Source organism: Colletotrichum godetiae (assembly GCF_030913485.1).
Source record: "Colletotrichum godetiae strain CBS 193.32 chromosome Unknown BDP55scaffold_57, whole genome shotgun sequence".
NCBI lineage: Eukaryota > Fungi > Ascomycota > Sordariomycetes > Glomerellales > Glomerellaceae > Colletotrichum > Colletotrichum godetiae.
The window spans coordinates 105,451-130,481 of record NW_026851305.1 but is presented as its reverse complement, the minus strand read 5'-3'; the positions used below and the strand labels follow the sequence as shown (position 1 = coordinate 130,481).

At 53.2% G+C, this 25,031-nt stretch overlaps 6 protein-coding genes across 6 annotated transcripts; 3 read left to right on the top strand and 3 right to left on the bottom strand.

Annotated features, from left to right (window-relative positions):
* Nucleotides 1-2,186: 2,186 nt before the first annotated feature.
* Nucleotides 2,187-2,858, bottom strand: BDP55DRAFT_562360 (uncharacterized protein; the record flags this gene model as incomplete). Its single annotated transcript, XM_060570148.1, has 2 exons — nucleotides 2,187-2,463; nucleotides 2,620-2,858. The coding sequence occupies 2 exons, from the start codon at nucleotides 2,856-2,858 to the stop codon at nucleotides 2,187-2,189; spliced, it is 516 nt and encodes a 171-aa protein (XP_060424478.1).
* Nucleotides 2,859-4,649: 1,791 nt separating this feature from the next.
* BDP55DRAFT_334286 (uncharacterized protein) lies at nucleotides 4,650-5,670 on the bottom strand. The gene has a single exon (XM_060566871.1). The coding sequence runs from the start codon at nucleotides 5,487-5,489 to the stop codon at nucleotides 4,953-4,955; it is 537 nt and encodes a 178-aa protein (XP_060424477.1). The 5' UTR covers nucleotides 5,490-5,670; the 3' UTR covers nucleotides 4,650-4,952.
* Nucleotides 5,671-8,156: 2,486 nt separating this feature from the next.
* On the top strand, nucleotides 8,157-10,360 carry BDP55DRAFT_562321 (glycosyl hydrolase; the record flags this gene model as incomplete). Its single annotated transcript, XM_060570145.1, has 2 exons — nucleotides 8,157-8,289; nucleotides 8,799-10,360. 2 exons carry the CDS (start codon nucleotides 8,157-8,159, stop codon nucleotides 10,358-10,360), a joined length of 1,695 nt encoding a protein of 564 aa, XP_060424476.1.
* Nucleotides 10,361-11,733: 1,373 nt separating this feature from the next.
* Nucleotides 11,734-14,804, bottom strand: BDP55DRAFT_334239 (UDP-galactose transporter). Its single transcript, XM_060566870.1, has 4 exons — nucleotides 14,108-14,804; nucleotides 13,908-14,048; nucleotides 13,520-13,850; nucleotides 11,734-13,471 (listed from the first exon to the last, which is right to left on the bottom strand). Exons 1-4 carry the CDS (start codon nucleotides 14,645-14,647, stop codon nucleotides 11,796-11,798), a joined length of 2,688 nt encoding a protein of 895 aa, XP_060424475.1. The 5' UTR covers nucleotides 14,648-14,804; the 3' UTR covers nucleotides 11,734-11,795.
* A 3,450-nt stretch (nucleotides 14,805-18,254) lies between these two features.
* Nucleotides 18,255-18,626, top strand: BDP55DRAFT_636696 (uncharacterized protein; the record flags this gene model as incomplete). Its single annotated transcript, XM_060572921.1, has 1 exon — nucleotides 18,255-18,626. The coding sequence occupies one exon, from the start codon at nucleotides 18,255-18,257 to the stop codon at nucleotides 18,624-18,626; it is 372 nt and encodes a 123-aa protein (XP_060424474.1).
* A 3,584-nt stretch (nucleotides 18,627-22,210) lies between these two features.
* On the top strand, nucleotides 22,211-24,879 carry BDP55DRAFT_562313 (capsule biosynthesis phosphatase; the record flags this gene model as incomplete). Its single annotated transcript, XM_060570144.1, has 4 exons — nucleotides 22,211-22,534; nucleotides 22,668-22,858; nucleotides 22,932-23,394; nucleotides 23,473-24,879. 4 exons carry the CDS (start codon nucleotides 22,211-22,213, stop codon nucleotides 24,877-24,879), a joined length of 2,385 nt encoding a protein of 794 aa, XP_060424473.1.
* Nucleotides 24,880-25,031: the final 152 nt, after the last annotated feature.

Genomic DNA, 25,031 nt, shown 5'->3' with positions numbered 1-25,031 from the left:
TACGAGCACCAGCCCATGTCACGATGCTTCATACTTGAAGAGACGCCTAGTTGTACGGACAAGGAACTGTCGCCTGTTATGAAAGTGAACTGAAAGTTCCAGTTTCCTCCGGATTCATCAGTTAGGAGCTCCGTATGACCCTGAGTGCACGCTAGCAGCGATACCTATGGTGGTAATGAAGGACCATCAACTCTGAGGAAAATGCACTCTGTGTATCGTGCTTTTTCTGGAAAGATGGAGCAAGCAGAGACAGCCGGAGATGACGGCGTTCCGAAAGTCTGCATGTGTAAGTCTTTTGAATTCGAATTCACAAGGCTCGTTGAGAAATCCAGGCTTTTCGCCTTGCGTTCTGTTTGCTCAAGGTTTTTCCAAGCACAAGACCGATGTTTCCCCGTTCCCGTTCCAGATCGAGCTTGCCAACAGACAAGATATCTTGCAATCCTTGATTTTGAGAACTGACAGTACATTGCTTGATTCTCTAACCTAACGAGAGCCTTTGTATTTGACGTCTGTGTTCCTATGCCGAGACCCAATTGTTTATGGATCTCCTTCAGCCCACCTGATTCCTAGTCCAGTAACCCTGGTCACTAATCAACGAGTTCCCAGAACTGTACCAAGAGATGAGGTCATCGCGCCAGAGGTACGGTTTATCAGTGTTAATGATACCCTTGACCGTGCAACCGACCTACTTCATTTGTGCTACAGACCATCTAGATATCGGCAATGCCTTGGAAATGAGCTTTCTGCTATTGCCATTTGTTATTCCCTATAGCCTATCGCTCCCTGAGGTATTGAATTCGACAGTGACCAAAAGATCAAAACACTAGTGTTTACTCCAACTCTCAACTTCTGGCCCTAATTTCTTTTCGCAATGTTCAAAGTGCCAATTCACATAGTACACGGACCCAAATCCGGGACGCCAGCCCACAGAAGACATGCAGTGGCGTCTCACAGGCGGCATCTAGGTTCGAATGGAAACGTTTTGTTTTCCTCGAACAAGAAATCATGAAAGAAGACTGGGCGGCAAGCCGGAGGCGCCTAATGGACGAGACGCACTCTGGTTTCGGTAATGATACATGAGAGGCTCTGATATGTCACAGCGACTATTGAGGATGGGTAGTATCACAAAGTTTCGTTCTTTCGGTGTCCTTTATGCAATTGTCTGTTGGTCTCACGACACGTTAGTGGTTGTATTCTTGTTAAGCAGCGTACGAGTGCCATTCCTTTTTTCTTCCACGCACGTTATTCAAAAACTTGACATATCGTATCTAATCCTTAGACCCGACGACTGATCTCAAGGCAGTGATGGTAGATGGTGTTGGTTTGCATGGTTCAGGGTAGGTGTATTCGTTGACAGTCTATCAAAGATACCTCTAAGCTCTTTTGCAGTCATGTTTCTCATAATGCAGGAAGCATCCAAGCCGGTTCTGGGACTACAGTGCTTAGTGCTTGGGTTCTCGTCGTTCTACATTACCTCAAGGTTTTCCACTACTAGGCTCTACTCACCCGGGGTAAAGCTCGATAGATGAGTCTGATTCCATTGGCATACCTTGTTCTGCAATTTCAGGCCGATTTTCTTCATAACTCACAGGTGCCAGAAGAAACCGGCACCAATTCCAGGCTAGGGCAGTTCATCCATGCATCAAGGTCACGATAACAGAGGCTCAGGGTATAGTAAATCAAACCAGACTTTTTCTAGTCTCATTATATTCCCCCCCACAGTAAGCGAACTCATCTCAGGCCCAAGATCCTAATCCGGCCGTTGAATCGTACTCAATCATAAGCCCAATCATAAGCCCATTTCATGTTTTCATGAACATACCTAGGTATCAAATGTCCTGAAAATCCGACCAAAGGAAACAACGAAAAGACATCAAAATCGAGTATTCCCTCCCAAGTCTATGAATCTTCCCTTATCTGGTTCAGCAGCTTGTAAAAGAAAGCAAACCATCCCAAACCCAAATTCGGAAATACCGAAAAAAGAAGAGAAAAACAGTTGAATCTGTTGCCGGGTTGCGTAGACCATGTCCACATCGCAAAGTTGAACGGAGTAAAAAAGAAGCCGCAAAGAGAAGAGAAAAAAAACCGATCCCCGTCCTCCTCATTTCCATAACCCCCGCCCCCGCCTTAATTCTTCACCCCCCAACTACCTTATCTGCACGTTCATACCACCTACGACGTACATCTCAGTACGTCACATCAAACTCCTCCCTAACATCAAAGTCCATACCCACATGCTTGGTCCGCAGGTGACGAACAAAGTTGTCGCGGCGGTTATACACGTGTCCCGTCTTCGCCTTTCGGCACCCGGGGACACGGCACCGGTAGCCCCCGCCCGCGCCGTCGCCGTCGAGCGTCTCGTGCGTCTTCTTGTGCCGCTTCAGGTCCTTCATCGTCGCAAAGGCCTTGTCGCAGCTCGCTTCGTCGCAGAGGTACTCCTTGATATGGTACCTCTCATGTTTGCTGATGGGGATTTGATGTCAGTTTTATGGAATTTCTCACCATATCTTAAAATGAAGGGGGGGATTGCTTCAGACTCTTGACAAGCTTGAGAAAGAGAGGGAGAGGGGGCTAGTCATAAGGATAATAGAGAGAAAAGGAGAGTGAGGTGAGATTTACGTCAAATCGCTAGGTCTGCGGAAGACCTTGCCACAATTCTGCCAACGGCATTCAAAACGTAATCGCGAAATATCGATACCGGCAGCAGCGGGCGTCGCGACGCCGTTGCTGAACCCGCTGTCGCTGGCCTTATCGCTTTCATTTTCGTTCCCGGGGTTTAGGGGGCTTCGGGTCGGGCTCAGCGTTTCCGAAGAATAAGAGGGGGTGTCGAGTGGACACTCCATGACACCAGGTGCCATAGGTGATCTCCATGATGAAGATGAACACGGCAAGCCGATGCCGATGATCGGAGGTGGATCGTCGACTGAGTCTAGCTTCAGTGTGGTGGTGATGGTTTGGTCGGAGTAGTATTCGCAGTAGCAAATGGTGTTTCCGAGTAACACGCAATAACAAGAGTCAACGAGGTTGGGTTGTATATTGGTGTCTAGGTAGAACGCCACCGTGGCAGAGTGTTGGGTTTCCTGGGTGAGGGTTTGTTAAAAGACCTGATCCGATGATCAAGGCTTAGACCGACCCGTTCGAAGGGGGAGGGGTCGTCGGAAATAGGGAGGACGGTTAAGCGGTTAACAGATCCAAAGGCAACAGCGAGCCCTGGGGTGTAAGGGTGCTTTGACCGAGTCAAAGAGTAGGCGGGGAAATTCCCCGCATGCGGCTCTCAGAATAGATGATGATTCTCCGGGGAGGCTACCAAAAGAGGTAATGGTGTTTTGTGACGGGCAGTTGAGGTTGAAGCGTGGGGATGCTATCGGGCCATTCCGTTAGGTATGTGAGGCTTGAGATGATTCTCCTGAAGCAGTGTTTGCTTGGAGTATCTTGTTCGAATTGCTGTCGAGAGTGGACAGTCAAAAGTAAGTAGTCGAAAGTAGCCGAAGTCGATGGAGTCCGAGAGCGGAAGTGGACAAGACGGGATAACGGCTGAGATTATATAAAATGGAGATTGAGTTACGTCCGGGTTGCTGGATTCAGACAAGCTTCTCGGGATGAGGCTGATGGCGGCGCGGGGTGGCGGGATTGGATGTTCCGGGTTTTTCGGGAGTCCAGGATTTGAAGCAGACGTGGGGGAAAGCGGAGAGTCGAGACCTTTTGGCTCACGGACAAGGAGCCGGGCCGTGGCGATACTTAAGTAAAGTGAGCGCAGATTCGACGGTGCTGGATCTGGCGGGCACGGCGGGGCGGTGCATAGGAGAGGAGGGGGCCTCAAAAGTCTAGAGGCTAGCAGTCGCTACCATTCGCTAGCATTCACTCGCATTGGTCTGATAACGCAGGGTGGGCAGCATATTGGAGCATACTAGAGGGAACATGAGCCAATTGGAGATGATCGGAACGTCGAAACTGGGGCTCGCCGTTGGTCAGTTTGGGCAACCTGCATATCTGCCCAGCACTCACACGTTGGGCTCCGCTCAACCTTAGTTTTGGCGCGCCATTATTCGCCCAACCCATCCTTCAATGTCATCTCTCACCGAGCTTTTGGGCAGACGGCGTGCACGAGACCAGACCACCAAGGAGCCGCAGCAGCCCTGCTTCCTGCTGGAGAGTGCTCTTACGGAAACCAGGACCAAGATGATGAGACTGAACACAAGATCGAGGGCCCAAAGAGGAAGATGATGATAACAGAGAAACCGACATGGTCGAACACGAGTCTCCAGCTCAACCAGATGGTCGGAATTCCATCCCATCCCTACCTCAAACGGCTTCTGCCCGAGAGCACCCTTTTCTTCAACGACCATCTACGTTAGCGACAACCTCAAGTGCTAGCCTGATCAAATACGCACGTCATTGGTCGTTCGCTTCGCCTTGCCCCTGGCATGAATCAAGCTCATCTGATAATCTGGACGCGGCCATCTTCCGCCGATGGCCTCTTGGCATTGGGCTCCGCCTCCAGTATTTCCTCGGCACATTCTCCAGAACGGGACGTACTAGATGACTGCTAGTTAACACGAAGCTGACCTAGCCGGAAGAAATATCGCGAGCTTTGCGCTGTTAGTAAAAGTCGTGTCCAAGGGAATGTTCGCACGTAGCGCCACATGCGAGACTGCATCGTCGTTCCTGAGCATTCCGGCTGCAGAAAAGTCCAGGCCAGGCCGCGTGGGCAGCAACACCTGCGGCTCCAACTACAGGGCCATCGATAGTGCACATCTTAATGCTCCGTCTTGAAGCTAAGCATCCGGGTTCCCACCATAATACTCGATGGTGGCGGACGACGGGCAGCAACAGAAACTTCACAACCGCTTGGCCGGAAGACTTCCAAATGAGGGAAGCCGAGGGCGCGTGAACGGCAAGGTTGGAGATGATGACGAGAGTCATGAAGTCGCTATAGCAGCAGCTTCATTGATTCAAGTGGTACGACCAAGTCTAGACCGATAATGGCGTATCATCGTACAGGTCGACGAAGGTGGTGGGCCTGTGAGGAGGAACGCCTCGGCTGCATTGTTTGCGCCATAAGGTTCTAGATTTGGCGATGCTGTTGATGGTTTTTCTTTCGACGAAACCTGGCCGCAGTATAGGTTTTGAATGCTTTGAAGGGCGAGGGAGACATTCGTCACGTGGCAGTCGGACCAAAGCCAGAAAGGCGGGGGAGCATATAAGGTGTCAATGATTGCCCAGCGGCCAACATGAGACCAGCCTGTCAAGGGTCTGCGTCTATTGTAACGTCTGGATATGTTCCTGGGCCGGTGACTCTGGCAACACAGTCGGATGCCGAAGTTGGGCCGGCATGAACGTGAGCATGGCCACAAAGCCTCGCGTTGTTTGTAATGATAATCAACAAAGGCGATGCTAGTCTCGCCTGGACGTTGCATCGAATGCAATGCGAGTGTTGTTGTCTCGTGGCGATGCAAGATGTGATATGTGAGGGCAGCGAACTTCGTCATCAACGACTGTGATGCTCGAGGTAGACAGCGATGGCAAGACGGAGAAAGACGGACAAAAGATCGTCGCTGTCTCGTGGTCTGAAGAAAGACTCGCGATGCATATTTGAAGTAACGTCAGAACGATTGCTAAGGGCTGGTGACTATAGCATCATGACTCGGGTGGTACAAGTCGAAGGTGAAAGTTGCGGTTAGGGCCGGCATCGCGTGGGCGCCATGTCTCTGACTCGGCGTCGATCCGTGTCTTGCTCAGATCTCGCGCGCCGTTGTATTTTGTTGGTCTGCAGGTGATCTGGAAGATTTCTCTCAAAGGTTCCCCGACCACAAACTGGGGTGGGCATCCCAGGTAGGCAGGGAGGCTGGAAGATGTGCAGATGTGAGGTGATACGCACCAAAAGGCGTTCACGATCTAGCGGTCTGTTGGCTCGAGTGAGGCAGGGTAGGATGACGGAGTATCTGGAGCGTAGCAGTTGTTACGTTGAGAATTTGGAGAAGTGGTGTGGACATGCGCGCGAAGGAGTCAGACGCCGCTTGGAGCAGATGTTGCCATTCCGGCCATCATTCAGGAGGGCAAACTGTCGGAGCGAAGAGCAGCCGAGACAAACAGCGTCATCTCCAGAACAGGATTGAGAGAGTTGTGTAGGTAGCCCGGTAGGCAGGTAGGTTGCCTTCCGGCCCGTCTTGGCTTCCGCATAAAAAAAACACATCCATTGAAAGTACGGATAACAACGTAGGAAATTTGCCGATGGGAAGGATGTTCCTTTCCGCCTTGGCTTGCGACCTTCCTGCCAAACATTGTTCTTTCCCGGCGTGAATGGGGGGCAGTTTCCCTTCTTTGTTTCAATGTCCTCCCTTCGGCAATACGAATGCTGACCTGATGAGGGGCAGAGAGAGGGATCCACTTTTAGAACCCCGCGTGCCTGCCAACGTCTCGAACACTGAGGATAGGCAAGGCCAACAACGCCAACTTGCACGATGCAGTCAGGCTCCTTTCCCCTCATCAAAACCTCCTCGGTCATTGTCTTTTTTTTTTTTTTTTTTTTTTTTTTTTTTTTTTTTTTGGTCTCATCCACATGCTAGTCAATGGCCTCGTCCTCACCGATGTTACTTCGAGAGCCAAGACCAGGCCGCTCACATGGTCATTGTTTTCTTTCTCTATTGTTGGTTCTTGATGGAACATTGAGAAATCTGAGCGCATTGTCCCCGTCGAGAGCAGTAAACAATCAACCCCCGCATCCGTTCCCCAGATACATGGTTCCATCCTGGAAAATCGCTGCAGAACGTCACCACAATTCAAGTTGATCAACCCAAGCTAGGTCGCCTTCAATAATGCAAGCAACGCAAATCCTGGCCACCTGACCAATCGAAATCCTGGCCACCTGACCAATCGAAATCCGGGGAAAGTAGGGACGGGAACGGGCCCTCTTTGGCCAGTCCGGGGCGTACGATGTAGCCCCAGTCCCTACCGCCGGCCGCCTACGCAGTCCTGGAATACCTAGCTGTTTTGCGGGGTTGTGCTCACAATCAATCAGCTGGTGGTTCACCTCACACCACACACCTGTTTTTTTCTTTCTCTTCCTCTCCCATTTTCCCTCCCTCTTGTGGTTACACAATCCAGCGTTGTTTACCGCAAGTTTGGGGGGGTACAGTCAGTTCCCCCCCTGACGGCTACCTTACCCCAACTTTCTAGAAGAAAATAATTGGAGATGGGCCAACTCGGCGCGGGGTGTAAGCCGTGGTTTGCGAACCGAAGCAGAAAAAAGGAGGCCACGAGAGCCAGCCACCTGCCAACCGGACAGAGAGTCATGAGACCAGTCTTGGACGCATGGTGTGCGATGCCCCCTTCCCCTTTGCGTCCTTGGCGTCCAGTGCCATGATTCCGTTCGAAAGGCCCTGCTGAGATGATGGCGCACGTCTTTCTCTCGCCAGTCTCCCGCTGCCGCCTGCCATTGAACTTGCCCGGACGCTGGTGCAACAGCTACTCAGCCAGCGGAGTTCAAGCTAAGCCAATGTCACTGCGCCTAGTTCGCCGTTGTCGTTTTTTCTTCTTCCTTTTTTTTCTTTTTCTGTCTACTGCTTGCTGTCTGGATGTGGGCTACTGCATGTTGTGAGAGACACCTCCCGAGGTTGATTCACCTTCTTTTGCTTCTTCGTGATTAAATACCCGCTCTCCTCTCTCTCTAGATCCGTCATTTCTGTTCCCGCTCTTCTCTAGCTCGTTCGTGGACGAAAAAGACCTTCTTCTATCTCCCCATATTGTCTTACCCCCAGACTTCTTGGTGTTCCCTCTCAGCTGAACTACCTTGCCTTTTTTGTGCCTCAGACTTACAGTTCATTGATTACCTTACACAAGCTTCGTCCTAAAGTCACTCTACCTTTAAGCTGACACGCTCCGCTACTCACCCCCATCCGAAGTCTGTTGATCAGGGAACAGCACCCCCTTACCCGCCGCCGCACCGTTTGGCCGAAACCTTGACACTGGTTCTCTCTTATAGCCCGGGGAGCCGAACTCTTGCAACCATGAGGCAGCATCTTTTCTACACATCGCTTCTGTCGACACTGCTCGCAGCACCGTCATACGCTCTGCCAGGCTTCTTCTCCGATGCAGAACGCGCCCACTTCTCATCAGACCTCAAACGCTCAATAGACGACGAAGCTCCAGCAGCAATCATGGCGAGACAAGCAGCCGACAGATCCGGCCGCTGGCGGCCCCAAATCCACTTCTCACCACCCGCCGAATGGCTTAATGATCCAAACGGCCTCTTTGTTGACTCGGACGGTGTCTGGCACATGTACTACCAGTGTAAGTCTCTTCCACTACCGCCTTTCCCCCTTCATTTTTCAATCCACCTGTTCCCCAAACTCCCCCCAAACACAAAGTACCGTAGTGGAAACATCTACCAAAGCCGCGGGTATTTTGAGTTGTGCAACGCATTGCGCAGGTTCCGGGCGAGCGGTTACCGATGTTTGTCCTGTGCAATGTCAATGTCGCGCCTTTCTGCCCGTTTCATTGGATCTGCATTCTGCACACGTGCTAGTTCCCGTTGGCGTGAGGGTTGCGCCTCTGCCAAAGACGGAAACATCACATGCGCGATGATGAGCGTTGCAATTCCACCCCCGCATTTTGGCGCGGAATGAGACACACCGCATGCTTTCTTTCCTTCCCCTACCTTACCGTACATGTTCTTCTCCCTGCGATGCATTCTAATCTGGCATGCCATGTGTCACTGCTTCGATGAGACTATGCCAAGATTGGCCTGGTTTCAATGTTTCAAACTTCTTCAGGACTTCACGACTGACTTTTTGACTCAGATGCCGACAACGTCGCTGGCGATGGCGTGAAGCACTGGGGCCACACGACGGCCACCGAATTCTACAATTGGGTTGACCATCCTGTTGCCATTCCTGCCACTGCGCGCGATGGCTCCATCTGGTCGGGAAGCGTCGTCGTCGACAAGAACAATACCTCCGGCTTCTTCCCGTCAGACAAGACAAGCGGAAAGGACAACATCATCGCCTACTACACCTCATGGGAGCCTGATCAGGAATCCCAGCATCTTGCATGGTCATACGATGGCGGCGAGACCTTCAACCAGTACGAGAACAACCCCATTATCTCGCTCAACAGACACGGATTCCGCGACCCCAAGCCATCCTTCCACCATGAGACCAATACCTGGGTCATGGTTCTGTCGCTCGAGAGTGAGGTCGCCTTCTACACCTCCACCAACTTGGTCAACTGGACGCAGTCGTCCATCTGGAACCCGCAGCGAAATATTGGTTTGATTGAGTGCCCTCAATTCCTCCAGATCCCCCGAAAGGACAAGTCTGGAAGCATCGTGGGCGCTAAGTGGGTTCTGACTCTCAGCCTGGGGGGTGGTGGCCCGACTGGCGGTGCTGCAGTCAAGTACATCACGGGCGAGTGGGATGGCACCACCTTCACCCCGGATGTGCCCGCCAGCCTCGCCTCGCGGAGAGGAATCTTCTCGCGCCAGGACACCTTCTCCATCTATGACTTTGACTTTGGCCCCGATAAGTACGCCACCGCCTTCTTCCACTTCCAGAACCTCAACGACGCCAACCAAGATGCATACTCCGTCTCGTGGGCGGTTGACGCGACGCTCTATGGGTGCTGCACGCCGACCGACCAAGAGGGATGGCGTCACTGCATGGGCGGTGTGCGCCGGCACTGGTTGGACTCCAACACCAACCGACTCATGTCGGCGCCGGCCGGCGACCTGTCGAAGCTGGTGAGCTCGACGTCCGGCTGGAATCCCATCCTTGACGAGAAGGACGTATCGGGCATTGAGGGCAGCAGCGCCGTCATCCGCGACTACAACCCAGCTGTAGAGTGGACCTTGACCGTCAAGATGGCAAAGACTCTCCTCCAGGAAGGCTCGACGGCTTCTGCTCAATTGGCCTTCCGGGGCTCCCAGTCAAACGGCACGGAGCAAGTCTCTCTCGGCTTCGACTTCACGGGTGCCTCCGGCAGCGGGGCCCCCACGGCCAACCTCAACATTGGTCGCGCCAGCGCGGTGTGGGATAGGTCCGGCACCTTTGGCGTCTCCAACGTCCAAGCCCTCGAGGCCGCCTCGAGCGAAGGCTCCAGCGGCAACGTCGAGTTCCAGCTACACGGCATCCTCGATCGCTCCGTCCTCGAGGTCTACGTCAACGGCGGTGTCGAGGCCGGCACCATGCTCTACTTCACTGATAAGCCCCTCGACAGCATTGTTCTCTCCCGCGGCATAGGAACCAACGATCAGGGCATTACTTTTGACTTCAAGGCCGTGGCGCTCAAGAGCTCCTGGGGAACGTACGACGAGAAGGCCGTCTCGCAGAGCAAACAGGACAAGTGGATCACGGAGGAACTGTGAGGAGCAGATCCGTCCGAGATCCCTTGTAATTGGAGAACATGGTGGCTTTGCAAACGTCCTTCCAAGCGGCTTCCTGGCCTGTTGGTGTGATATTGGGCGATGAAGCGGAAGCGATGACAGACTCTTTTCCTGGTCATGTTGGACATGAGGCATGAAGAGAGATTCTAGGGCTCAGACAAGAGGGCTTTTCTTTGGGATAAGAGTTTCCACGTCATTATAGGCGGCATTCGTACGAATCATGATTTTACCGTTTATTCTCATCTTCATTTCGAATGCGTGAGGACAGTTTTCTGCACACAATCCGTCTCTACTGTAGGCTGCCTCTCAAACTCGACCGGAACCTGTGAGAACAAGGTTTGTGAAGTCATCTCCAGTCTTTCAGTCGCCTAAGAGTGTCAAGTGGTCCATCATTCCTGGAAGCGAATATACGTAGACAAATGAGACGGTATCGTAGTTCGCGGGCTCATTCTCACGTGTTCTAGAACCATGTAAACCACACACACACACGCACACACACACACATACATAAACGGGACAAGAAACGGGGAAACAACGAGTGTTTCAATCATACTGCTTAGAAGCTCACCCCCGCTCCTTCTTCTTCTTCTCCTCGTCTCCTCTCCTCCCTTTCCTTCCGCCCCTCCCTCTATTCCCGTCTGAAAACATGGTCTGCGTCAAACTTGGGATGCCAAGCTCAAAACCGAAAACTCAAAACGCCCTCACCTAGGACACTCGACAAAGAATGAGCAGGAAGACGGTGCGCACCATCCCATTGTATTAGAAGCGCCCAGCCGTAGGAAGTTCTAGCAGCTGTAGAGCTTCTAGAAGCAAGCTCCTCTCATCATTCTCACTGTAGTCACCGCGGGACAAGGAGCCCAGTGCTCTGACGAATGAACCAAATCTCAATATTACACGCATTGTATTTTGTTGAACACTAATCGCCCAGTCTCAATCGAGCTGTTCACCCCCAACCGGCCGCAAAAGCTATTGCCGGACGCTACGTGCTCCCCTAACAGTCAAGAGCATTACCCCGCTGTCTCTTGCCTCTTTTACGCCTGGTACCAGTTCCAAACAAGAATAATGAAAAGGAAAAAGAAAAGAAAGCCTTTTTTGCTCATGAACTACTAAATGTCGACAAGTCTATATCGTACCGGGCGTATCCAGAGAGCTTGGAAAAAGCACTCGCTCCGTGGGTGGTGCACACAATGGCCGCTCCATGCCATCAGGGAAAATATCTACCAGTCAATGCTGCCAATACAGCCTTTATTGTCGTGTCTCGTGCCCCTCTGGCAATGGCCCAACCTAGATTAGGCGTCCGATTCCCTACGACCAAGGTCTCCCTCAAGTAGGACTTTGGCGTCGTGGAGTAGAGAATGGTCAAAGGGGGTAACAAGAAAGAATACAGGAAAGGAAAGAAATTTAGGGGTATATGAGGTTAATAACCGAGTCCGGCAACAGCGGCCACAACGTCACGTCGTAGCCTCCGCTTGACGTCCGCCTCCCGATCTGCTTCCCTGAGAGCGTCGTTAGGATCGACCTTTTTGTCACCCTCCTTCTTCTCGTCTTTGTGCTCCTCCTTGTGTTCCTCCTTCTTTGGCACCTCCTTGTTCTCCTTGGGCGTAGCAATCTTGCTAGGGTCGGCCTTGGGATTGCCGGGGCTCTCAGTCTTGTCAACAGGAGCGTGCTCGGACTTGAGCCTGTCCTTCTCTTCGCTGGACTTGTCTGCTGCCAGCTTATCCGCCCGCTGATCATCCTCCAAAGCGTCATCGTTGATCGGCTTGACCTTCTTGGCCTCCCCATTGTTGACGCTCGCCAGGGCTGCGCTGTCGAATAGGTGAGCGGCATCGGCACTGGACATGGCGTATCTGGTCGAGTTGAGAGGGTGGCCGAGAATTGACGCCTGAGCATCAAGCTTGTCGTAGAAGGCCTTAGTGGGTGCCTCCTCCAAGTAGTTGAGGCGGTGGCCGCAGCGGGCACCAAGAACGTCGCGGATCTTGGGGTTGGAGCTACAGCAGTGGCCCCAGCAGTCACTGATGTGGTCAATGATGGACCGGTACGGGTTGCGTCGGCGACTCTGGTCGATGATGCGGACAATGGTGGGAATTGCCACTTCGTGGAAGACTCCAAAGCCAGCAAAGATTTCGGAAAGAAAGATGTAATCGGCGAAGAATCGTCTCGGAATGTAGTAGATGTCACTCCAGCCAACGCACCACTCGTCACGTCTGATCTTGTACTCGAGGTCAAAGTTGTCAACAACCGCGGCCGCGGCCATGGCGGTGCGGTGGAAGTCCTGTCCCCATCCCCACCAGTTGTAGTTCTTGGTATCAGTAAGGCACATGTACTCGGGTCCACCGTGGGACGGCGGGGCGGTGTCGATGATGGCGGGGAAGTGGATGTTGTATGGGTTCATACCCGTCCAGCCAAGAGGGTCAATCCAGGCATCGAAGTGGTAGTACATCAAACCGTCGATCTCGGGTTGGGTGTCGAGGATGAGCTTCATGGTACGGGACACTTGCTTGTAAACGGTAAAGGTTCCCGGGAATTGATCGTGGGTAAGGTTGTGGAACTCGGGATCCTCCTCCTTGAACATGTTGGGCATGGAAATATGCACCGTGTGGAAGAACGGTTCGTATTTCTGCAGCATCGGAACGCGCTCCGGACGAGCAGAGTTCCATCGAATCATGGCCATTGTGTTCTTAAAGGGCGACTCGATCTTGCTCTCGCCGCCAGTAACAGGCTTCGGGCCAGAAGGCGCAGACGGGGCGGATGCTCCATCCTTGGCGAAGTCTGGCATCTTGGCCTCAGACATGGTGAGGAACGCCACAATTACAACGGTGATGAATGTGGCCACGGCGAGGAAGATCTTGTTGAACTTCCTTGCAACAGCTGCCATCTTGCTGAACAACGACATCTTCTGAGGCTCATTGGTCGGAGCAGGGTTGGGGTCCTTGGGAGGCGGGTTGTCCATGTAGAGCCACGATGCAACAAAGACAACAACGGTACCCGGTAGGACGAGGAAGCTGAGCGAGGTGCCGAACAAGATGGGTGAAACGTAGAGGAGAATACCAGTCGCAACAGCCGTGGCGAAGCACTTGATGACCGCGTCGGCATCTATAAGGATTAGCACTCATCACTCAGCAGGGGCCAGTGGGTTCTCACATTTGTATACAGCGGTAATGGCAAGACCAATGAAGACATTGCTGACAATGACCATGATGGCGCCAAAGCTGGTATAACCTTCAAAGAATCCTGGCTCGTCGGCCTTCAATGTCTTGATGACCAAGTGGCACAACAAATTCATGGCAGCACCCGCACCGTAAAGGATCATGTTATCAGCATGCAAGCTCGAGTCGTCGGTCTTGAGCAGGGCCTGGTTGTACACGCCTGACGAGGCACTCAGGAAGACCTGGAAGAGCAAGATGAAGTAGGTGCTGAACGGGTAAGTTGTGCCCGTTGTCGGGTTGTACTGGGTCACCATCAAACCGCAAATCTGCATCGTGTCAGTAACGAAGTCAAAACAGTTGGTTTCCAGGTTCGTGTCACTCACCTGCATAAGGATGGCAATCCACTGGATCTTGGAAATCTTGGTGTTCAGAGTCGCAATCATGACCAAGGCGGTAATGAAGGTGACACCGCTCTTGGTCAGTTGAATCGTACCGGGATCGGCCATTTTGTAGCTGACGAAGATCTGAACAAGTTAGCGGCAACGAACACAACATCGAAGAACATGGCAGAGGCATGACGTACCGAGTTGTTAATGAGCACGTAGAATAGCGCCAAGTTGCAGAAGCCATATCGCACATCTCTGGTGACCTCGCCACGGACGTAGCTCCAGTATGTTCTCACATCAAGCGGCGGAAGCGGGCCGTTGTTTCTCTCAACAATGTTGCCAGTGCTGGACGAGCTGGCACTGCCGTTCAATCCTTCCTCTTCCCGCTTCTCATCCAAACTGCTTCTCTCGGCCAAAGGGAGTTCTGTGGCGATGGAGGCATAGCCACTGCCACCGCCTCTGGTTGATGGGCGAATGCCATCGGCTACCCTGCGCTTGCATTCGTTGTAGAAGAAGATGGTCGACAAGAGCATCTTGAGGAACTCGGAGATGGTGACAGACGCCGAGGGAGAAAACGAGTAGGATCCGCCCGTCTGGGAAATCTTCATGATGATACCGATGCCAACTTGGATCGCGACCAAGCCAAGGGCAGCAGCGTAGGCGGCATGTTGAGGACCATTGGGGACCCAACTGAGGGGCTTCAAGAAGAGCCCCAGTATGCTCCCGTGTCGTAACATTGTAGACAATTATCACCAGCCGCTAGAGGGCGGTTCAGTAAAGAGGCTCGAAAGGGCGCGACGTAAGAGGCGATCGATGTTCGTCGAGGATTGTGCGAAAAGAGCGTCTCGGTGTTTGCCAGTGAGCGAGGAGTGTAGGAGGATGCTGCTCGAATGCAGCGTGCGGCTCGCAATTGCAGGCGGTAAATCTGCTGGCGGTCTTTGGTGCTGCAGCAGGTGGGAAAGGACCGTCTCTGGCCGTGTTTAGGTTTCCTGGGTGTGGGGGAATGACGCTCGCTGGGCCGCCGCGTCCGACATGCGTATTCGAGTGTACAGCTATTCGTCGATGGATTCGTTTGGATTTGTTTCGAGTGGGAGAGTCGTCGCTTGTTTTCGCCTGCGATGGACCCAATATCGCGTTGTCAGGTGGCGCTGGACAGAACCGGAAGAATTGAAAAGAGACGAATGAGAATACACGGGAAGAAGAATAGGCTGGAATGGGTGTTGCATGGGAAGCGAGGTGCCCACGGCGAGCAGGAACGGGGAGGAGAGAGAGCAGCGTCAAGCAGAAGCGCACTGCAGGCAGTCGAGGCAAGGGAAGGGGGGGGGGGGGGGGGGGCGCCGTGGCCAGAGATGGATCCCTGTAGGTGTCCACTCGAGGTTGCTGACATACTTTGGCGAATGTACAGTGTGTGCCACACCCGGTCGAAAAGGTACTTTCGTACAGGTTGCGGGACACCTGCACTTTCTCCCTCTCTCCGCCGCTCTCTCACTCACTTTTTTCTTTGGTGGGGTCTTTGGGGGAGCCAAGCGATTTCCAATGAGAAGTCGCAGAAAGTCCAGGTGCATGTGGGTCTATCGAGGAAAATAGCACGGGCCGTCATTGGACGGGATGGTGACACGGTGCAGCGCCGTCTCGTCTGCCAGTGGATGAAAGGAAGCCGCTATGAAAGTTTAGGTATTCGTACCTGCCTTGAGGCTCGCCTAAGAGAAGGACGATGATGGCGCACCTCCCGTCTCTTACTTTGAAAGGGGTCACAGCTTGGAGCTGCTACAGCCAGTACGGATACACCATCCATACCTTTCTTACCTTAGATACACAGGAGACACCCGACCTGCTATCCGTATGTATCTTCTCCCGACTCTCTTCTCCCGTTAACTCTTGTGAGGTGGACACGAACGGGGGGAACCTTGATCTTGGCTCTGTTTTCGAAGGGGTCTCCGGAGGGGCCGCACTGTGTCAGAATTAAAGTAGCCGATCTCTGACAACGGGACTCTTTGTACCACGTCAGGCGAGCCGGGAGACCGGTGTCACCCAGGTATCGTTGAACCTAACCTGCGTTGTCTGTGCAAGGCGACGACGGCTTTGCCTTGCCATTTTCAGTTCCTTCGCTAGAGGACCAGCTGGATCTTCATGTGAAGACTCGACTATGCCCTCGTCTGATGCTCTCTAGATTTAAGTGACACCATGCTACCTGGGGGCAACGACATTGATTGGTGATCCAAGACGATGAGGACCGAGTTATCTCTTGCGTATGTATGCTAACCTAAAGTGCTGCACGTAGAGTGGTCTATACTCGAGGAGAGATAGCTTTCTCCGTCTTGCCATGACGCGCACTGCAACCGGTGCCGAAGCTGTTCCAACACGAAACCTCGACATGTATTATAACGGTGCGCAGAGTACTCGGTGATCCCCTGATACAGTGTGTCCGTATCCAGTGGCAAGTGGTAATCGTCGGGAAGCGCACCAGAGCTGAAAGCAAAGCACAGCTGGTCCTGGACTCCTGAATCCTGAATCCTTATGTTTTTGGTTTGCCCAATCTAGGCGGCCCCAATAAGCTGATGTGCCACTGCAGGAAGAAAAAGGGGCTATTCAAAACTCAATCTTATCACTAGCAGCAGAGATGAGGCCAACAAACCTACGTGGAAGAAATTTCTAATAACGACGCAAAACTGCCGGGAGATGTGCGTGTCGACCTATCCGAATCAGGGTTGGTCTTGCAGAGAGGCTGAGAGTTGCAGCTGCTGAACGGACAACGACGACGACGAGCTGCAACTTTGCTAGAGGCTTGACGATGTCCTGTAGTACCTAGCCAACAGCCGTGCCGCCTTACACTATCGGTACACACCTATTTTGGAGGCTTGGAGCATGACACGAGTACCTAGGTAGACTTGCTCCTACTGTGTAGTGTAGATGGAGAGCTGCCCCTTGCTCCGGCTGCGCTTCCCCTGGGGCTAGCAAAGAAGCACCGTTTCCCACTTGAGGTTCGCGGTGCGCGCAAGTCCCATTTCCCGCCCTCACCCGCCTCCCTCAGGGATTAGTACGTACCTTTGAATCCTGGGTGGATGCCCGCAGGAAGGAGCAACCCTTTGAGGTAAGGCAGGCAAAGAGTGGGGTCTGGGAACCGAGAATTGGGTGCGACTCCGCCACCGAGGTTCGTACAGTGCCCAACATGTGTCAGTTCGTTGACACAGTACGGCCCGCTCGAGGCAAGGGCGTCTCACTCATCCATCCGTGGACCGTCAGTGGGGATCGCATTACAATCACTCAACCAGCAATCAATTAGCGTTAATTGGAGCCTCTTTCTGAGGGCGCTCAGTAAGATGAACCGTCTTTAATGACGGCGATGACCTCCGGTTCCTGGTTCTATCCGTACACCATCGGCAGGTAGGTGAACTCTGTGCGAACCCTTAATAACGTTCGTCAGCTTGCGCAATCGTGCATCCCGTCGCCAATAACACGCTTTCTAGGCGCCGCGACGGCTTCTCAATGGTTGACAATAGCTTGTAGGGCTGCAAGAGATGCTTATTTCGCAACAATTCTAGCCTCCTGTCTCTGGGGTTTCTGTGCGATAAGACGCAGGGCCAAGTCAGATCGCACGGATGACGGGTGACGGATATGGATAAGCGACTTGAAGAATTGCTTGTTGTTCCCTCACGCCGAGCCAGCCCTCGATCAGCGACCAAAAAGAAATACACCCGATGAATGCTTCATCGCAGTGTCTGCGCTCAATCTACGGAAACGTATGTCAACTTCGATTATTGGCTAGTCGATGGAAGGTTTGATGTCGGTATTCCGGCCATCAATCTGTATTTGCACAGCCGTTACGGATATGCACCATTTTGAATTCCATCTAATGCCGGTTATGAGAAGGAAAGAAATCGGTTCGTATCCGGGCACTGGGGCACGCCTAGCAACCCTGTCTGCATGTGGTCTGGAATCCGACCAGTGCCAAAGAAGACGTACGAAAGGCAGGCACGGAGCGGAGCGGTGGAAACTGGAAAGAACGTGAGATACCTAGCACTTGCTCAACCTCACCCACCCACCGCCCCCATGTACAACGTCTTGCCATCTAACTAAGATTCTTACGCAAACTCAACCAACACTCCTACAACGCACCGGTTCGCCTACATTTCACCGCGTAGGCAAAAACGGCCCGACGAATTTGACGATAACGGCGGGACGCAATGAAAAGGAGACGCGTCGCCAGCACAGCCCTGCAACGTGTGGCATGAGTGCATAGTCTACCGTTCCAGCGGATTAAACCTTAAGTGACTGCTTCTATTTTCTCTCCTAACCTGCTTCGAGTCTCGACCTCTCAGACGTCTCCATAGGTAGACAGTCGGCATGCTTCGAGAAGAAGAACCACGACGCACAGCACAGTCTCGTCTACACACGGACGGAAAAAGACGCAGCAATTACGACATTCGTCCTGCGGCCCTAGACCTGAAGCTGGAACCATTTGTTGGAGCCTCGTTGCAAGTGCATCGAGACTCGGACGACTGGTTCATCCTCTCTTTTGCTACCTTCTCCATACCGTTCCATCCCGCCTTGGCTGCCACTGCTCTCGCTGTCTCCGTCAGCTTCGCCTCCTCGACAACGACGTCTCTAAAACACAAGATGCACGTCTTGGCGGAGCAAGAGACAATATCATCCGTGGCACCCTTACCTTGGCAGTTATGGACTGGCGACGACGAACAACGGACGGGCGACCTCTGAGTGGGAGCAAGGTAAAAGTGAGGCAGCAATCTTGAAGCATGAAACACACCAGATAACTTTATCTGAACAAGGACTCGCTGCAAATTCCCCGGATTCTCCCAGCATCTTCCCTCGATCAGATACCCATCGCTCGGTAGCTTCGGGAACAAAAAATGGTACCATTTCCACTGTACAAAGTCTCCCCTACAGTCCGTCTCCGCCTGTCAAGTCCAACCGTCCGTCAAGTTGCCGACTTAATACCTAGCAGCACACCAAGGGTACCCAACTAGGTACCTTGCTCTGCTCATCGCCGCTCATCACAGCCAGATAAACCACCCCCACCACGAGTCAAGCAGCGGTTTCAAAACGTGCGCCGACGGCGTCCGCCTTTTGGGTCCCTTCGACATCCTTTGTGCGAGTCTCACTCTCAATATGGTCTTGTCCCAAGACTTGACGTAGCACCTAAGACACTCCTTCTCAAGTATCCGCATCACGTCTCTCGATCCCGTAATACGCTCATCAGACTTGCGTAGGCGTCGTGCTATGGCAGCTGTGGCAGAGTGCCTTGTTCGATAGGAGCATCTCTACCCAAAGTCCTTGACCAGCAATTTAACAGACTTTGGCCTCTCAGCAGTATTGGGTTCAGGACTGTGGATCACTATTTTCGGTCAAATAACAAGTGATACACGTCAGAGTTCAAACCGGCCTCATTGGCACTTGGCGCAACCCAAGGTTCTCATGGCTTGCGGGCCGCTAGGAGGAGCGAAAGTCTCAACAATGGGACCGGCAATCCGATATGCAACCCATCAAACTTTGTCCACGGCAAGAGCACCAAGTCAAAATGAGAGTCGCCCCTGAACCGAACATGATTATCACCAGTGGCCAACCGCATAGCTGTATCGCAATCAGCCCATTGCGCAGTTTGCATGCCGCAATCTCATCAATTGCCCGCAGCACAGTATCGATGCTTGGCATTGATTAATGGATTGTGCTTACGCCGATTGCGCTGAACCTCCAACGCCAATGCCAATACCAATGCCAATGCCCAAGCCACACTCTCACACAGAGGCACACAACCCCTGGCCCCTCATGTCGCTCGCCCCTTCCCCTGCGTCTCCGCCAATCCCACGCAAGGCTGACAGCATGAGCAGACTCGCAGAACGATTCTGTTTGGCCATCCTTGCCCGCCCCGGGCGACTTGTCGTTGGGATGGTGGTTGCGAGCTTGCGAAGTGGCTGGGCGGACAGATGCAGCTGCCTAGTTGCACCGCCAATGGTTATTGATCTTCTTCATCACTCTGCTACCTGCAGGATTGACTCGAATTTACTACATCCATCATGACTGGCTAATGTTCGCAAACTCACGCCAAGAACTAAGGCAGCGCAATTAAAGGACGAAATCAGGACCTGGACAAAGTCGAGTCGGCAAGGAGTCTTATCAAGAGGGCTGGTTCGGCTGATGTATAGTACGTGGTGATGTCAAGTTGGCTAATAAGAGTAGTCAAAGCGGGCAAATCCGTTTGAGAGGCCGCTTTCTTACGCAACTTCTCATCTCTAGCAAGCCAATCCGACGGCCAAGACACGTGTCCATCTTTACTCCTCGTGGCTACGCCCTACATTTGCTAAACAAACGGCCCGGCATACACGGTATGGTAATTGCAGCGCTGGGAAATCAAGAGGCCGATGAGGCTGGCTCGTCCTGGAGGAGAGTAGGAGAGAAACCCTGGCTTGGCCCGACCAAAGTTTTGCGAAAACGGGGCGACGGGTTTCCAACGGAGGGGGCCCCCATCGCAAGTGAGATGATGGCGCCAGACGATGGAATCGGAATATAGCGGCATCACTCAAGAGTAAAAAGGATTAGTGAGCAGCAAAAAGAAAATGAGTAACATCGTGGGCATGACTGATGAGGCGAAGATACACTATGGATCGGGTTACGCCAAACATTTTGCCTACAGCCTTGATAACTTGGACTTGGAGAGGAAACCCACAAGGCCAGGCACGTCGAAAGTCTGGGCTGGCCCGGGCGTCTACTCGTCACAGGGGTTCGGCGTACAGTGTTAGCTCTTTCGGGCGCTAACTGTCTCCGGCCGGGGCGTCGACTGGGTCCACTCCCGCAAACCATTGACAGCAGTCACGCCCGGGCGGCGCCAAGTGGGTGACACCTCGATACAATCGTTTTCTTACTACCCACTCCTACTACTTTTACTAGTTCGCCAATTATTTCTATTATTTCTATTATAATCTTTATAATATTCATAATCTTTATAGAAAATACTTTAGAAGGTAATTATAAAAAGAAAAGAGGATGTGCTAACCGGCATTCTTTTCTGGCACCAACATTGACAGCGCCATTGGCAACACTCATTGAGGACTTGAAAGGTAAGCGTCCCATGGGCGTTTTTGATCCACTGTCACGACGCGGCACAGCAAAGAACCCCTCCAGCGGGCTACATGCCACCTCGTGTCTTAAAGTGGTGCTTGTGGCTGGCTGTCTCCTGTCTATCAGTCAGTCGATTGGCGAGTTGGTGCGTCTATTTGAGCCCGTTGGGATACCATGGACGGCGATATTCTGCACTATGTTAGTAGTTCCAGACCAACGTCGCCGATTGCGACGTGCCGAGACAGGCTGCACGGCTGAGGCTCGACAGGAGAAACTCGAGAAGAGAGCGAAGAAGAAAACAGACCCCTGAAGAGCAAGCCCCTTTATCCTTGTCAGCTTCCCATTCGACACTACCAAGATGAGTCTAAGAGGCCAGGGGAGAAAGGGCACAGCTCCGTACAGGGCGTCGAGGACAAGGGAGGGGGTAAGTGGAGGTCCAGGTCGGTCCCCTGATGGGGTTTGGGGGCCGCTACCGCCCGCAATGGATCTGTTCCAGTTGGAGAAAATTAAAATAGCAAAGGCGACTTTTTTTTCTCTCGCTCTCTTTCGCAGTAAAGAGGACCCGAACCTTTTCTTCCCCCCCTTGCCCTGACTGTACGGACGGACGGTCGGCTACAGCTACACAGGGCGAGATCGCGCATCTGCTGTTACTTGCTGTTACCGGGATACTGTCTCCACGACCCTTAGCCTCCATCTACCATCAGGGACGGAGTACCTACTGTGTAAACTTCGAGGGCCCTGGAAAGTGTGTACCTTATGACTACCCGACTCTGTAGTTCGTAGAGTACGTACCTTTTTAAACTGAGGTGGGAAAGAGGGACACCTTTCCCCATTGTCGGCCGACCCTCTTCTCTTGGCCTCGTACATTTCGCAAGCCCTCCTTCTCCAGTATCACTTCTTTTCCTTGTCTATTGTGACGTGCCGGACTGGATATTGTAGATTCGCATTTCCTGCATTCCTTCACTTGTTGGTATTCTTCCTCCTGCAAACAAAGCAGACCGTCCTTCTCTTCTTCGGTTGTGGTGCCGCAATCTCACCGCCACAGTTCCACCTAAAAGCTTAGAGAGACATTGCCATCGTTGGCGACGACCCATCCCCTCGATCCCTTCGGACCTTTGCCCGCCTTGCGACACTTCTCTCGTCGTCCCACCACTCGCTCCTCGCAGCCGGTAAATCGCATCTCGACTAACCAAATCTCCAGCTGTTGATCGTAGAAAGTCGATACAATGGCCACTCAGACCAAGGCAACCGCCAACGGCGACGTCAACCACGAGCCCATCAATGTCATTATCCCCATTGGCGGCATTGGTTCCCGTTTCGCGAAGGAGGGTTACCGCTATCCGAAGCCCCTGATCAACATCGTCGGACGGCCCATGCTGCTATGGCTGATTGACAACCTGAGCCTCAAGCCTGGCGACACCCTGTGGATGGCCATTAACGAGGAGGTCGACGATGAGTTCAGAATCGGCCAGCTCGTGAGCAAGACCTTTTCCAAGATCGACTTCAGACTCTTGCGCTTGCGCCACCAGACCAAGGGTGCCAGCGAGACGGTAAGCCTTTCCCTGAGCTTCTTCTGGATCTCTTCTTGCTCTCTTACCGGCGCTCTGCCTCTTCCGCCTTTGCGCGATTCGCAAGGAGGGGCAAGGCCAAGCTTGGAAGTGCATCGCTGACGATCCCTCATAGCTCTTCATCGTCACCCAGAGCATGACCAAGAAGCACCTCGAGCGCAAGACTGTTTCTCTCGACTGCGACACCATCTACTGGGCCGATGTCCTCCAGGACATTCGCAACATGCCCAAGGGCCACGGCGGCTGCTTCTACTTCCCCGACATTGGCGACAAGCCCATCTTCTCTTACATCAAGACAGAACCCAAGTGAGTGGCCACCCGGGACGAAGCGCGAGCCACCTTTCGCCAAGAGGCAATTTCTGACAGATGACTACTACAGGGACGGTTTAGAGCGCATTGTCGACATTCAGGAGAAGAAGGCCATCTCCAACAAGGCAAACACGGGCGCATACGTTTTCCCGTCCGCTGGCCAGCTCAAGTCGTGGGCTGCCCAGAACCTCGACATGAAGAGGCCCGACGGCTCAGAGGTTGGCGAGTACTATACATCCCAGATGATCGCCCTCATGATCCAGAACGGCGTGCCGTACCTGGGCATGCCTGTCAGCACCAAGGACTTTAGCGTTGTTGGCACACCCGAGCAGCTCAAGGACCTCCTAAAGCTCCTCAAGACCGATACTTCCAACCTCCCTATCAAGCTGAAGAAGCGCCGCTTCTGCTTCGATCTCGACATGACCTTGGTCGGTGTGCCTGCGGTGGCCGGAGACTACTCCACCTGCCCTCCCATCGAGAAGAACATTCGCCTTGTCCAGCAGCTGTACAACGCTGGTCACTACATCATCATTGTAAGCCGACTCTTGGCGCTTGGCGAGCAGATCATGGCTTCCTACATTTTCCAAGACTTTGTGCTAACTTTTGAACAGCAAACGGCTCGCCGCATGCGCACGCATCACGGAAACTTGGGTTCAGTCCTGGCCGACGTCGGCCCTGTCACCTTTGCCCAGCTGGCCAAGTACGAGATTCCATACCACGATATCCACTTTGGCAAGCCCTACGCCGACGTCTACGTCGATGACCTTGCTGTCAACGCCAACCTCGATACCATGCGGGAGATTGGCTGGCTATTGGACGAGCAGGACCCGGCTGCGCTTATCGGACAAGATGCAGCGACCGGTGACGACGCGAAGAAGGCCGGCATGATTGCTGCACGCGATTTCAATACCATTCAGATCATTGGCGATAAGGTCATCAAGTCGAGCAAGTCTGAAAATATTCTTGGCGAGCTCTTCTTCTACTCCCACATGCCCGCCGAGATTGCCCAAGTCTTCCCCACCGTTTTTAACGTGGACTACATTCCCGACACCACCACTTACAACATCACCATGGAGAACCGCCGCGGTTTGACCTTCTCTCATCTCCTGGTCGGTCGGTCCATCACTAAGGGTCGTCTGATCTCCCTCCTCAAGGCCCTGCACACCGTCCACACCACGGGCAGTACAGACAAGGCCACGCTCAAGATCCCCAGTGCCCTGGAGAAGAAGTTTGAGGAGCACTCCCTCGCGCGGGCGAACAACCGCGTCAACATCTACGCAAATTACGGCTCGAAGCTGCGCAGCCGCTACTACAAGGACCAGCACAAGTATGATGCACTTGGCCCCCTTGCTGCATCTCTCTTCGCCCGTATCAACGAGTTCCTCGACACGTACGAGGCTGAGGAAAAGGGTGTTCACGCACAGGTCATTCACGGGGACCCGGTCTTCAGCAATGCCATCCTTTCCAAGGACGAGAAGCTTGTCAGCTTCATCGACGTGCGCTGCCAGCTGGAGAACACCCTGACGCCTGAGGGCGATATCCACTACGATTTGGGCAAGGTCCTCCAGTCCCTCTGCGGCTACGACCACATCCTGTTCATGAGCGCAAACAACTATGACTTGCGCGACGCTCTCGACAATGACAAGCCCCTTCTCGACGAGGCCGACTCAGACCTGCTCGAGAGCCTCCAGGAGCACTTCTTCACCTTCCTCGAGGAGACGTACTCTGTCCGCCTGCACCGCAAGACCCTCTTCCGTATCACCGCATCCCTGTTCTTCAGCTTGATTCCCCTGCACCGACCCGAACTCGGCGCTGTCTTCCTGCGCATGTGCAAGGAGACGCTCGACAAGGCGAGCAACATCAACTATGGTCCGGGTGCGCGATCCACGGCAGGTGTCACGCTTAGTCGGCGCGCGAGCTCCAACTTTGGCTCCGATGAGAAGGCCCGCGAGATGCCCATTGCCTCGGGCAAGGGCGAGAACCTCTCCATCCCCAGCGTCACCGTTACTGCGAAATAAGCATGTGTACCGTCGGTGATATCGCCTATATACTCTGAAAAGCCAAGCCGCTCGATTCGCGGGCTATAATATGCCGAGTTATCGGAAAGGTGGAGGTGGGTTTGCGATGGCGGGGGTGGAGTTGCATTGATGTCATTCGGGACAGAGCTTCC

Excerpts from the sequence above, each read along its gene's own strand:
- BDP55DRAFT_334239 (XM_060566870.1), bottom strand. The coding sequence starts at position 14,647 with ATGTTACGACACGGGAGCATACTGGGGCTCTTCTTGAAGCCCCTCAGT. Across the intron at positions 14,049-14,107 it reads ACGTGCTCATTAACAACTCG|ATCTTCGTCAGCTACAAAAT; the intron begins GTACGTCATGCC and ends TAACTTGTTCAG. Across the intron at positions 13,851-13,907 it reads GGATTGCCATCCTTATGCAG|ATTTGCGGTTTGATGGTGAC; the intron begins GTGAGTGACACG and ends GACACGATGCAG.
- BDP55DRAFT_334286 (XM_060566871.1), bottom strand. The coding sequence starts at position 5,489 with ATGACGAAGTTCGCTGCCCTCACATATCACATCTTGCATCGCCACGAG.